We start from the raw sequence: 13909 nt of genomic DNA, 5'->3' as shown, positions 1-13909 counted from the left end.
AGTCTCCTGTTCGGGGAGGGACATTCATTCCTTCTTAAAGCCCCATGGGTTAATACATTTCTCTGAGCTACAAATTACTCTTGTTTCAGGCACCAAGGATTTTGAGAAAGATAACAGAGAAGTGTGTAATTTATTCTGTAATCACAGGTTGAATCAATTTCAGCAGAAGCCAAACATTTGGCAGTAAATAAATGTTATATAGTTTACTTTTGGAAGCACTTTTTTTTGTCTCAGAAGCTACCAAATTAAAAATCAATCTACTTAGTCACAAATAACTACCTTACACCAACCTTCTTTTTCCCCAAAGAAGTAAAAATGAGAATGTATTAATGATACCCATCATTTCTATGATCGCTCAGGGCTAAGCACAGCTGGGCCTAGTAAAATTAAAAAGAAAGAAACATTTGTTGGCGATGTCCTTCAGATTCATAGATTGTGGACTGCTAGAGCTGAAAGAATCTTAGGGGTTCTGGAATCTGCCTTACTCCCTTTCTGCCAAGATTGCAGATAAGGAAATCAGGACATACAAGCCTCAGGAATCTCTGTTTTCACCTCCATTGTGTGGCTTCCTCCTCCTCCTCCTCTTTTTCCTCAAGTTGCTCTCAATCAAAATAAATTTGTTCTAAGACAGAGCTTGAAACATGAAGAGACTAGATTTCCAATACTGAAAACCCCCTTAAATTGGGATCTTTCCCACGGGCATTGCACATTACCAGGGTTTAAGCTTAAGGCAACAGGACTAAGCCTTCAAGGGAAGGATTTTGTGTACCATGGAGGAAGTTTCTGGTCGACAGTTAGGGAGGCTACCTTAGATCTGGTTTTGAGAAACAGATCTTGAGATAAAATTTCCAGTGTAAGTGACTTATCAGGAAGTGTATCTAGGAAAAATCTTCTTGTAGGAGAATAGAGAATTGAGACAGAAAGGGAAGAAGACCAAGCCAGTGTGGAATGTCGGGCAAAGTTGTGCAGAGGGTGACTTGGGCTCAATCCCACAGGGAAGTTCTGGAATCAGTATAAGTCATGCCTTAGAGTTGTCCTGTCCGAGAGGTGAGAGAGCAGAAGTATTTATAATTAATTAATTAAGAGCTATCCTGGCCTGTGGAGGTCAGGGAGGGGTAGGGGGCTTAGTACGCTACCCTGTGACGGAGTCCCACAACCTGGAGGCAGCCTTTCTGCAAAGAGCCAGCTGCTGAGCCATGACAGTACTCGCTGCAGATGCCTTCGTGTTGCCTTCAAATCCTTCTAAGGGAAGCATCCTTTGGTTCGTCTTATTTCCTAAGTTCATTTTGTAGACAACAGTGGGATCTTAGCTTCCTTAGCATTTGGAATTTTTTATTCTAAATGGGAGTTGAGCAAATGCAGGATTCAGCTACAGTTAATCTTCCACAAATTTGGATATTTGATTGCCACATTTTCCCTTCTGCCTAACTTAGGGAATATCAGTTTCTAGTGAGGAAGCAGGCTTCTAAAAATTGCAATAAAATCCAAGTAGCAATTCGAAGAAAAATAGCAAAGCAGTACACGTTCTAAGCCTTATATCTAATTACGAAACATATCACGCCATGGTTATTTTCCACATAAGTGCAATCCATCTGTACATCCACTAACAGTGTTATTGGTGTAGCCCAGATTTCATTTCATTGGTCAACTTGTTATTTTACTTGGAATAAGGAGAAAAGAGAGGAGAGAGAAAAAAGGGATGAAGAAAAAAGCAAAACACTAACAGCTGGTATAGCAACTATACAGATAAATAATCTCCACATGGCAAGCAGAAGGGAAAGTGAGATGGGGAGTGGAGGAGGAAGAGAAAGACAAAGTTGGATCCACTGAGAGCTACCATTGCACAAACTGAGGGGTCTCTCTCAGCGAGTGTGAAGATGATAATGGCTGATATTTACTGGGCCTTCTTGATGCACCAAGCTCTGTTCTGAGGCCCTCTTCATGAATTAACCTACTGAGACCTCATGATGATGCTGTAAGTGCAGACGCTGAGGAACTTGTTTGAGGTCACACAGCTAGTCAGTGTAAGGGCTGAGATTTGAACCCACGCCTGCTGGTTCGTCAATCTGACCACAGTGCTGACCCTGGTGTCCACATGGATTTGGTATCCCTGACACATATTCTCAAGTCTAGATTACATGAACTCTACCTTCATCCTCTGAGTAGGGCTTAGCCACCTTCTTTTTTTAAAAGAGATTTTTAATTATGCATGTAATGCACCCATGCATTTTCAAAAGGTTAAAGTTGGGACATGGTTTTCGCTGGCGCAGGAGGCACTAGAGGCTGAGTGCAAGTGGGCCATGGGGCTGCAGAAAAAAGATCTTGTTTGCTGTTGGGGAATGGATCGGAAAAGAGGAAGAAGTGGGAGATCATGCAGGAAACTGTTACAGAAGCCCAGGAGACTGCAGAGGGTAGCACCATGGACAGCAGGAAAGGCCTGGTGCCCAGGGAGGTGCCCCCGGCAGTCAGGCTGCTGCTGGCCATGGCCCTCATGAACATGCTGGTCCACCTTTGCCCAGGCTGGGTCTTCTTCTCCCCCCAGCATTACTTGGGAACCCTGGGCACTGTCTCTGTGGCCCCTTCAAGAGAGGACAGATGAAAAACTTCTCACTGTGGCTGTTCTGTGAGCAGCTGAGAATAGAAGTGAGGCAGCTGACATGTGGCAGGGAAGGTGCTGTCAAGAGGATCTTGCTGTCTGAGTGGAAGAAACAAAAAGTTGCTCTTTCTCACCTCACCAGTCTGGAGATGAAAGAAGATTTCCTCCATGGACAATGGATGCTGAAATCTCTATAGAGCAAATATTTTTGTTACACTGCTTGGCTGCCAGGAGGATGACAACACTATTCCTACTGAGCATCACTCCCTAGGCTCCTTGAGCAACTTGGAGGAAACACTGAATCTCTCCACGTACCAGCACATGAACAGGTGGCAGCCTGACTGCAGCTGGCCAGGGACTACGTCAGGGTCATCAGCTATCTGAACTTCAGCCCCCTGGGCCCTCTGGTCATGAGAGACTCCAGTGGGACCTGCCCAAGATGCTCTCCCGGTATCTGCTGACCAGTAACTTCAGCATTGACCTGGATGCCTTGCCCCTGGTGAACTACAGCTCTGGGATACTTGTGAAGTGCAGCCAGAGGGAGCTGCCTGGGGATTTTGTGGCTCTGGAGCAACTGTGGCCCTTTGGAGAGGTCATGTCTTTTCACGATGATCTCATGCTCTCATGTGACAGGAGGATTGACACTTGGAAGATCCCAGATGTCTCCAGTTCCCTTTGGGGGCATGTTGAAGGGAGCACCATGGTTCCATTCCATTCACTTGATATTCATAAAGCATGTAAAGACCAGACTGCTGCAGAAAGGCCTGCTGCTCAGGATCTTCTGGACACTAGGTTTTAAATGTACTCACAAATATCATGATGGCTCAGACAAGAGAAATGCTTCAAATACCGGTCCAGTCTTTGAAGGATGGAATTTAAGGTTCAAATAGAAGTCATAGTAATTCTACCCTGATGGTAGAGTTTTTGCCTGAGTTTCATTATTTTTTGCCATTTAGCCATGGGGTTCTTTTTCTACAGCTACATACACATTTGAGTATGTTCTGCTTCTCTCGGCCACCTGGATGGAAGTTGCTAAGCAAGAGCAACCAGGCCTGATTTAAACCTGGCTTCGCCTTTCTAATGCATCTTCATCTTCCTGGTGAAGATGTAGAGGAACAGTGAATCTAACCAGAATTCAAAGGAAGTAACAAAAATGTAGCCATGAAGAGGTTTCTCTTGCCCCAATAACTGGATTTACATGTATAAGCTTGCAAGAAATATATATAAAGAAGATATTTCAATGGCAGTACATGAAAGAAATATACAGTAGATCTTCAAGGAGCATTTTTTCCTATAATTTTTATAATGTATGGTTCCAATCTAATGCATGTACAATAACATGTGTCGGTGAAGATGTGCAAACATGGGAACCCTCATACATTGCTAGTGGGAATGAACAATGGTACCGCCACTTTGGAAAACAGTCTGGCAGTTCCTCAAAAAGTTAAAAATAGAGTTATCACATGATACAGCAATTCTGCTCCCAAGAATATATCGAAGAGAATTAAAAGCACATGTCCATAACAAAAAAAAAATCTGTATTGTACCTGATTATTCGTGGTAGCATTATTCATAATAGACAAAAGGTAAAAATAACCCAAATGTTCATTAACCAATGAATGAACAAAATATGGTATGTCTATACAATGGAATTATATTCACCCTTAAAAGGAATGAAGTTCTGACACTTGTCACAACACAGATGAACCTTGAAAACATATACTAAAGAATCCAAACACAAAAGACTACTTATATACTATTTCATTTATCCAAAAATGTTCAGGATATGTTGGCTCAGTGGCTCATGCCTATAATCCCAACACTCTGGGAGGCCAACAAGAGGATCGCTTGAGCTCAGGAGTTTGAGACCAGCCTGAGCAAGACCAAGACCCTGTCTCTACTAAAAACAGAAAAGCTAGCCAGGCATTGTGGCAGGCATCTGTAGTCACAGCTACTTGGGAGGCTGTGGCAAGAGGATCACTTGAGCCCAAAAGTTTGAGATTGCTGTGAGCTATGATGCCACTGCACTCTACCCAGAGCAACAAAGTGAGACTCAGTCTCAAACAAACAAAACGAAACAAAAAAATGACCAACCAAACAAACAGAAAAACCAACAAGGAAACAAAAAAACAAAGTGTTCAGGATAGGAAAATCCATAGAAATGGAAAGATTAATATCTGCCAGGCTCTGGCAGGGGGTTGGAGTTGAAGGATGGGAAATGACAGCTAATGGCTATGGGGTTTCTTTTTGGGGTGATGAAAATGTCCTGAAATTATATAGTTGTGATATTCATACAACTCTGAATATGCTAAGTACCACTGAATTACATAAAAAGGGCAAATTTCATGGTATGAATTATATCTCTATAAAGCTGTTATTTAAAAAATAAGTCAAAACATCACATAAAATATTGAAGTCATAGTTCTCTTTGACCAATACCCCCAAATTTGTGCCCCTACATCTCTTATCCACTTTCACTGCTATCATTTTAGTGTGTATCAATTTCAGATTTTTAAAAATACATTTAGATTCTTATAGGTGCATTCTTTGAATATATGGTAGTGTTTGTACTTTTTGTTAGAAGAAAAGCATAATAATTGTATGATATACTACATAGTAGTTTAAAGCTTTCTAAACTTCCCTGATTTATGGATTTCTTAGTACCTTATTAATTATTTCATGGTATTCATAGGCTGAGAGTACATCTAAAGTTCTATCTAATAAGAGTTAGATCCAAATAATTTCCTACATATTTATGTTCTAACAACTTAGTAGCCATTTAAAACATTATGCACATAAATTGCAAGAAAAACAATATCTTCAGTTAGTTCTTAAATAACCACAAGTTCTTCATGATGGAATGTGTGTGCCTTTTGGGCATTACTGGGATCCTGTTGGACACCACCATGTTCATTGTTTATTCCACAATTATTTCTGTGTGGTACTTGCTTTTTATCATAGCAACTGCTGTAAACCCATCTTTTAAAAAAAAAAAGTATGACATCAAAGGAATATAGCATAATCTAACACTAGGACTGTGTACTCTCCTGAGTTCATAGTTCACATGGTGCTGACAGATGTCTAGTATGGCTGTGTGTCCCTGGGGGGCTTCCCTGTGCAATTGGGAACTAATTGCAGCCATAGTTATATGTTTTGCAGTTCATGTTTTTCATCACACAATATGCCTGAGAGATCCATCCTTTACACATAAAGATCTACCTTGTATATATAAAAAAAACACCTATCCAGAATCATCCAGACTATGAACAGACCACAGTTCATTTACCCATTTTCTTGATGATGCCCATTAATGTCATTTCTAATGATTAATAATTTTATATAATCTGGTAGTGAAAGTCTTTATTATGTGCCTCTTTGTTCATGTGGGTAAAGTGGAGAATAAAGGGATTCCTGGGCCATAGGCCAATCAGGTTTTTTTTTTTTTTGCATAAATGCTGACATACTGAACTCGGCTCTTTGGAGAAATGATTTCCTGTAATTCCTTGAAATATGACTATTACTAGGTTATTTTTCCTAGGCTTCTATGCCCCGTACTGGGGAAGAGTAGCAATAATAATTGTCCTGGAGACACATGTAGTGATCCCACTGAAAAAACAGGTAACTGATTATATGGATAGACTGAGAGGAATAGGATGGTAGGAACTGATCAGAAACTTCCAGGTGTATTTCTTAGGACAACATAGAGGCCAGTTCATATACGGCAAATAACTGATTTAGGGCACAGATGGCAAATGCCTTGCAGGCATGCCTTAATTTTCTCTCCCTGTCTATGGCAGACATAACCACTCTATAGTGGCATGGCAGACATTGCCAATAGATCATGGCATTCATTGTCTCTGAGTCTTCATCCACTCTTGGAACCTTCCCTCCTCGCAGCACCAGTGTTAGCACACAAGATGACACTGACTTATCACCTCTGAACTCAGACAGAAGTTGGAGAGGCAGGTTGAAGTTAGGCAGGGATAGACTAAGGAGTTCAAAGAAAGCAAGGAGAATTTGGAAAATATATTTCAACCTTTATTGGAAAAATGCCTGGTGCTTCTCATTTGTGAAATAATAGCAACAAATATTGATCCCTGGGTGCTGTTATTTGTTTTCTTACCTTCTCAATTATTCTATTTTTTTTTTTTCAGAAAAGTAATTTAATAACCAGGGGCCTCTTTTATTATTCTCCTCCAAAGATGTAATCTACCAAATAAACTAGCCAGCACACACCATTTTCACATGCTGGGCACTGTGAGTACTACCTTTATTAACTTTATTGACTTTTAAAGTGCCAACTGCCAAGTGAGGTGGGTATGATTACTGTTCCCATTTAATAGTTGTGGAAACTGAGACACTGTGAGTTTAAACATGATGTACCAGGTTACATAGCTAATAAGTGGTATAATCAGTTTTTGATTGTTCAATTATAGCTCTGTGATTTCTGATTATAAGGAGATGATGAGGGTTCCCAAAATGAGTTGATATAATTGTGGCCAGTGGCAACAAAACTTGCTTTTTCAGCTTGTCTATGTAATCTGGTCAGGGGGAATGTGTGTTTTTTGTTAGACTTTCCATAATGCTGAAGCAGTTAAAAGATTCTCATTACTGTTTTTGAAGACTGCAGAGATTCAATATCACAGATTGGAAAATCCTGATTTGACTCCTCAATTTGAGAAAGTAGGAAGCGTTCATCAAAGAGAATATGCATTTTAAATCATTGTAACCTGGTTTCTTATACCCTAAATGAATTCCCAACAATAGAAAAAAATTAAAAAGAAAAGAGAATATGCATTTTAGAGTGAACTTATTAGTCAGGAGGCCACATAGCTGAGAGGTTAAGGCTCCACGCACAGGACTCTTGCTGCGTGGCTGGCTTTGCCATTTAACAGCTAGGTGACCTTAAGCAATTGTTTAACATCCTCAGTCCCAGATTTCTCATTTGTAAGTGGAATTGTAGTGAAGACTGCATAAGACAGCACATGGAAACTCTTAAATGGCAGTTGGCACTTAGTAATCCCTCAACAAACACTGGCTGTTATTAAACTTTATAATTATACATTGATATCAAAGAATAGTGACAATACAGACCCCCGAGGGATGACACAGAGGAGATAGAGCAAGGGGTCAGAGCTCAACAGGTCTTTAGTTTTTGCCCCTCTTCTTTCTTTTCCAGCATCAAGCAGGTGGGGTGCCCCATGTGTGAGGGCTCCTGACCTCAGGATGGTACCCAGCGGTACCCCCTCTTATCATCTTTATAACTGCAGGTGTACAAAGTGATTTTTCCACCAAAGCCATCCTTGAATGGCTTCTGTGACCACATAGAGAGTGATCTCAAAAGCTACCCAGCTCTCAGCATGTCAAAGTGACCTTTGTACTGCTGTGGAGAGAACCAGCCACCAGGACCAGCATGGTGTTGGCTTCAAATGCCTGTCAGCAACATGGTTCTGAGATCCCCAGTTCTTTTTGTTTTTTTGTTTGTTTGTTTGTTTTGTTTTGTGTTGGAGCTGATTTTTCTTCTTGATGACCTCAGGCCTCTGAAAATAACATATTTTTGATCATTTGTGCCTCCCTACTGGAAAAGAAGACTTGTCCCTGGGTGTGATGGAGCTGAAGCTGGCTTGGCCAATGTTCACCTTATGGAATCTTGTGTGGAAGGGGAACTGGGTGCTGATGCTGTCATGATTGTCAAATGCTCAAAGTCTTTAGACATCTGTGACTTTCCCAGAGCAAGAGGGTTCAAAGAATCACCCAGGAGTCAACTAGAGCTTCTCTGACATCCCATTTAAGTGCATATTTTCTCCTTTGTTCTCTTCACTTAGCAACTGGATAACTCAAATATTGCTCAGAAAATGTTAACTCTCTGTAATTTATACCTTGTCTAGGTTATGATTATTGCCCAGTTATTTATTTTGGTCTTCAGAGGGTGGAACGCTGAGGAGTATCTATGGAAACCGAGGCTGTGCTTTGGAACTCCTTTTAGTTATTAAGCATGCATTGTGTAGGTCAGCAATTTGACCTCTGACCTCTGCTTTTTTTCTTTTTCTCTGCAGCACTGGCTTGAGCCTAACAAATCCATCTCCAAGCAAATGAAATGTAAGTGTCAATTTGGGGCTTTTTTTTTTGCTATAAAAATGTCCAAAGATAACAGTCTATTTCCTGAAAAAGTTTCTCCTGCCAGGGCAAAAAATGTATAGAGCAGTGGTTCTCAACCTTCCTAATGCCGTGACCCTTTAATACAGTTCCTGTGGGTTGTGACCTATAGGTTGAGAATCGCTGGTATAGAGTGAAGCGGTATGGGGGTAGAGGGGTTTCTTCCAGGAGATCTGGGTGTCTTCTCTTTTTGTCTGACCCTGGTGACCCCTGGAAGTCACTATTATTCCTGTTGTCTTCTGAGCCTTACCCTTTTTCCACCATCTTGTCCTCATATTTCATATTTGAACAGGGGCTTTGGAATTAGATGGTTAAATATCCCTTAAACATGGCCGACAGGTACCTGGTTCGTTCTGACTGGGGGTATTGCTGGTAAGTGGTTCAGAGTGGGAGGAAGTGCAGTCTGGACGGGGATGGAAGAAGCAGGTGTGTTTGGAAACTAAGATCTTGCTATTAACTTTACAGAATTTGTACTATTCTTTCAACTTCTCAAACTCTCAAAAATGAAGTAAAAACAATTTTTCTGGGTAATTGTTTTAAAGCTCTGATGCTCTAATCTCCTTTTTTCTTTCTTTTTTTGACTAATGAGCTCTTGGAAAAGTTGACTTGGGTAACAACATCTTCTCCAATCCCTGATCATTCCTCTGGGGCACCATGAGCAGGTTGTTAACCAGCAGTCCTGGGTGACACGATGTTTTGTCCTGGCCACTCAAGCCAGGCTGTAGCAAATCTGGAACTTCTGAAATGCACCTCAGAAATTCATTGCCAGTCCCTCCCCCAATCCATTTATGTCTCTGTGTCAACTTTCCCAAGGCTCTGAAATGTAGACGATCAATCAGTTTCTCAACAGAGATCAAATTAGTGCATATTATGTCACTTGTCATCATTCAAGGGATTCTTTTCTTTTTTAAATATAAAGAAATTATTCTGGGCAGTATTTTCAGGTGGGAGAAGTAAGAAACTGAACAACTAGTACAAATTAGCAACCAACATATCTCTTTCTTGAGAGCTTGTTTGGAGGTTCTAGCAGGGGAACGCAGCTACTTGTATACCCTTGACCGATGAATGGTCCTTCTCTATCGGGGAAGGTCGTCCTCTTCGACCGAGTGCACAGCTTCGGGAAGGACACACATGGAGCCGTGAGGGAGAAAGGGGACACCCGCCTACCCAGCCAGATCAGCCAAATCAACCTTGGTGATCAATGGGATGACAGATGTCACAGCCAGATCGCCTTCACATCCAACACACCTCTTTCTTAACTCTCTTCTTATCCCTTCACTCCCTTTCCCTTTTGCTCTCTCTTCCTGCCTCTCCATCCCTACTTCCCTCTCTTCCTTTATTTTCCTCCTCCCTCCCTCTTCCCTCTTTTAAGGACAGGCTCTGTGTGTTGAGATGAGCACAGGTGCAGCAGTAGGGCCAGGAAGTCCAGGGAGGCCAAATTGTTAGGGCACGGCTGGAACAGAGTTGGGGTAAGGCTGGAATGGAGTTGGACATATATCTAAGTAGAAATAATAGGACAACGGTCTCAGGAGGTTCCAAATAATATGATATGCAGGATAATCAGAATCAAACATGTCTGAGAAAAAATAACTGACTCTTAGCTTTTTTTTTATTAAGTCATAAACACATAGATCATGCATACATTAATGCATTATGGGGTACAATGTGCTGATTTCATATGATGCTTAGCTTTTATTCCTTAATTGCCAAATATCGAGATTTTATTTATATATGTTAAAATATGTAGGCTATTTTCCAGTATATTAAGTGGCTTTGGCTTTGGTTGTTATATGTCATGCAGTATTTTCCTTTTTTTCTTAGGCCATGCATTTTTAAAATATGAATTTATCTTTAAAGACACTTATACACTTAAAAGAAGAAAAAATTAAACTTTATGAGAAATGTAAAACTTACGAAGAATTTACTACTTTAGAATGTTGTCTTTAGCAAACACGGACAACAAACTGATGAGGATAATGTTTTATAACAATGGTTTAAAGACTGACATTTGACTACTAACCAATTTCAATCTAATGACAAATAGGATCTGAGTAAAAGAATTGTGTAAAATTCAATTTCTAAACCAGAGAGGGTGATTCACTGATTCTAGGAACTGGCAAAGGTCTCACCCATCACCCAGTGCCCTGTTGTATTGCTAAGGACATTAGTGAACAAAAAAATATGTAATTTTCCTAAGATGATGAACCTAATTTCATTATTATTGATGATGTCTTTCAGTATCAAGAATTTCTATGTTCTTGTACATTTATCCTGGAAATATTTACTATAAACTAGAAAAAAAAATAAAACTAGGGCTTATGGTATTGTTAACACAGAGAAACTGAGTCCGATTTTTGGGACTCATTCCTGAATTTATCAAAAGGGTCTGGTTGCAGGGTCCCAGGCAGTTTTATCCTTTTATACTGTTCCTCCCTTTCAGTAAGCGATGGCTGCATAATTCCTTTGAGGAACTGGTTCTCACTCACAGAGAATGATAACATTCAGGTTCTTTGCTCTGATCCTATTAAGGTCTTTCTGACTTTGGGTGCTCCCAGGAATAGTGTTTCCCAGAGTTGAATATCAACTGTCCTGATTAATAAAACTTGTATAAAGGCATCATTTTTTAGTATTAGTTAAAAAAAATCATGTTTGTGATTTTTTTCAAACAGTTCAGACCTGTTTAAAATGAAGACCAAAATTATTTCTTTTCTTCTTCCCCTTTTGTCCCAAACTCACTCCAAAGAAATAACTATTGCTAATGATACTTTGTGTATCCTTCCAGGAATATTTTGTATGCCCTTATTATTCTGGGGCATGTATAATTCCCCAACATATATAAAGCCTTTTATAAACAACAAGAAGATCAATTTCTATATATTGTTCTTCACCTTGTCATTTTTTCTTAATTAATTTTAGAGATTTTTCATGTTTTTTTTTTTTTTTTTTTTTTGTCCAGGGCTGGGTTTGAACCCACCACCTCCGGCATATGGGACTGGCGCCCTACTCCTTGAGCCACAGGCGCCGCCCAATTTTAGAGATTTTTCAATACAGCAGTTGATAATTGTTCATCTTAGAAAATGGTTTTCTCATGGTTGCATGCATTGTATAACTTATTTATTAAGGGAGACCAAAGTTGTTTCTAATATTTTATTGTTATAAATTATACTGTGATAAACATGATTGTATACATTCTTGCATCTTGTGAAAGTACATCTGTACTAAAAATTCTTAGAAATGGAATCATTGAATCAAAAGTTATTCATAGTTTAAATTTCCTCCTTTGTGAGAAATATCCACCTAAGGATCTTGCAGCAATTTTCTCACACAAATGTTACCTGATAATTCTTGTTTCCCCAAAACCTTGTTGAAAATAGACGTAATTGAACTTATTTTTCTGGTCACTTCAAGTTTCTGAAGGAAGGGAAATATTTGTTTAATTGAAAAACCAGTTAGTTACTTAAATTGGGATCATTGTTAAATTGAGATGCTTCTTAAATCAGAGTCTTATTTCTCCTGTGAACTTAAGAGAGACATTAAATTTTATTTTTAAAATTAACATGGTAAAATTGACTTTATGTTGGTGTGAAGTTCTGTGAATTTTAACACTTAAATATTTTTATGACCTCCAGTATAGTCAGGATATAGATAGAATCCTGATTTTCCTCACTCCCCAAACCTCCCTTGTGCTACTTCTTTGTGGTTACCTCACCCTGACCACTAGCAACAACTGATATATTTTATGTTAGTATAGTTTTGTCTTTTCAGAATGTCATATGAAGGGAATCATACAGCATGTAACCTTTGAGGCTGATTTAAAAAGTCACTGGCTTAAGCCAGCCTAATGACTCTGATATTTAGCTAATTTGCTGGTTTATCAATATACAATACAAAAAACCAATGGGAATAGAAGTTAGTTGTTGAAAATATTAAGAAAGTAAAAAAAAGAAAATATTAAGAAAGTGATGAACTAGGAAGGCCCAGGAGAAAAAATGAAAAAAAAAAAAAAAAAGGCACAAATTACCAATATCAGGAATGAAAGAGAGGACATGACCACAGATTCCACAGAACGACTTTCGGTATATACATCTGACAGCTGAAATGAAATGGACCTTTTTCTCAAAAACCATGATTTACTACAACTCACTCAATATGAAATATAATTTGATTAGTTTTATGACTATTTAATAATTATCTTTAAAAACTTTCAGAAAAGATATCTCCAGCCCCCTGTCCATTTTCTGTTTCTGCCAGAACTCCCTTTTCTTTCTTACTCCTTAAGCCTTAGCTACAAGTTTCTTTTGGTGTTTTCTCTGAGTCAATGTCTTCTTCCAGGTGTCTCCAGGTGCTGGCCAGGTGATACCAGGGGGGAAAATGTGGAACTCACAACTGGTTTAGTGGTCCTTTGAATTCTTGTCTTCCTTTCCAATCTGCCTGCCATGATTTACTTTTCAGAGTCTTTAAATAGCTGCCACACGTATCCTGTCTAGGTTTTATAGCTGCATTCATCAAGAGACACAGGGTGGGCTGCAACTAGTTCATCCTTTCTGGAAATGGAGACTTAAAAATCAAATTTTTAATCATTGCTCACTTATTAGTAAAAATGCAGGTAGGCCGCATAATTCTCTGAGCAGTGTTGAGGGGAATATCTTTCTCATTTCCCTGTGTCACTGCATGTCTGTAGGTACAAATGTGAGATAAGCTGTTGATCTTTTTGGGGATTTTTTAAAGATTACTCACATAACAGATTGCATGCAAACAAAGTGTTAACTAAAGTAGCATAATTTTGAATGTTTCGTTTTCAGAGTCCTTGATTTTCATGAAGGGGTGTTGCTATGCAATGTAACAGTGACTCTTTCCCCTTACTGCTTTTAGCCTTGACCCTATAACTGTGGAATGTGGTGCAGTGTGTGTACATGCATAGCACATATCAAAATGATAGCTATTCTATGTTGACAGGATCTGTGTCTGCACAAATTATATTAAGCATGAAAAGATTTTAAAGTTACACACTATGGCTCAGATGTGCAGAAATGCAATATTATTTTCCTATGACTAAATGCATCTTGATTGTGATCCCTACTTTTCCCTAAGGGCAAACAGTTTAATTTTGTCACCTCCAGAATACTCAGGATCTGCTAATCTAGAATTTGATCTCTT

The 13909-nt window shown here is 39.3% G+C and overlaps 1 protein-coding gene across 3 annotated transcripts in view; it reads left to right on the top strand.

Moving 5' to 3' along the window:
- The window catches only part of FRMD3 (FERM domain containing 3), a 293188-nt gene that overhangs the window by 146563 nt on the left and 132716 nt on the right, over nt 1-13909 (top strand). For all 3 annotated transcript variants that reach the window (XR_008376912.1, XM_053576329.1, XM_053576319.1), the window contains exon 3: nt 8653-8695. Coding sequence is in view for 2 of the 3 variants with exons in the window: in XM_053576329.1 (XP_053432304.1) it covers nt 8653-8695 (43 nt within the window). In the remaining variant the exon portion in view is untranslated. The remainder of the gene's footprint in view (nt 1-8652; nt 8696-13909) is intronic.

The sequence above is a fragment of the Nycticebus coucang genome, chromosome 2, assembly GCF_027406575.1.
Source record: "Nycticebus coucang isolate mNycCou1 chromosome 2, mNycCou1.pri, whole genome shotgun sequence".
NCBI lineage: Eukaryota > Metazoa > Chordata > Mammalia > Primates > Lorisidae > Nycticebus > Nycticebus coucang.
The sequence above is the reverse complement of the archived record's forward strand: the minus strand, read 5'-3'. Positions and strand labels throughout refer to the sequence as shown.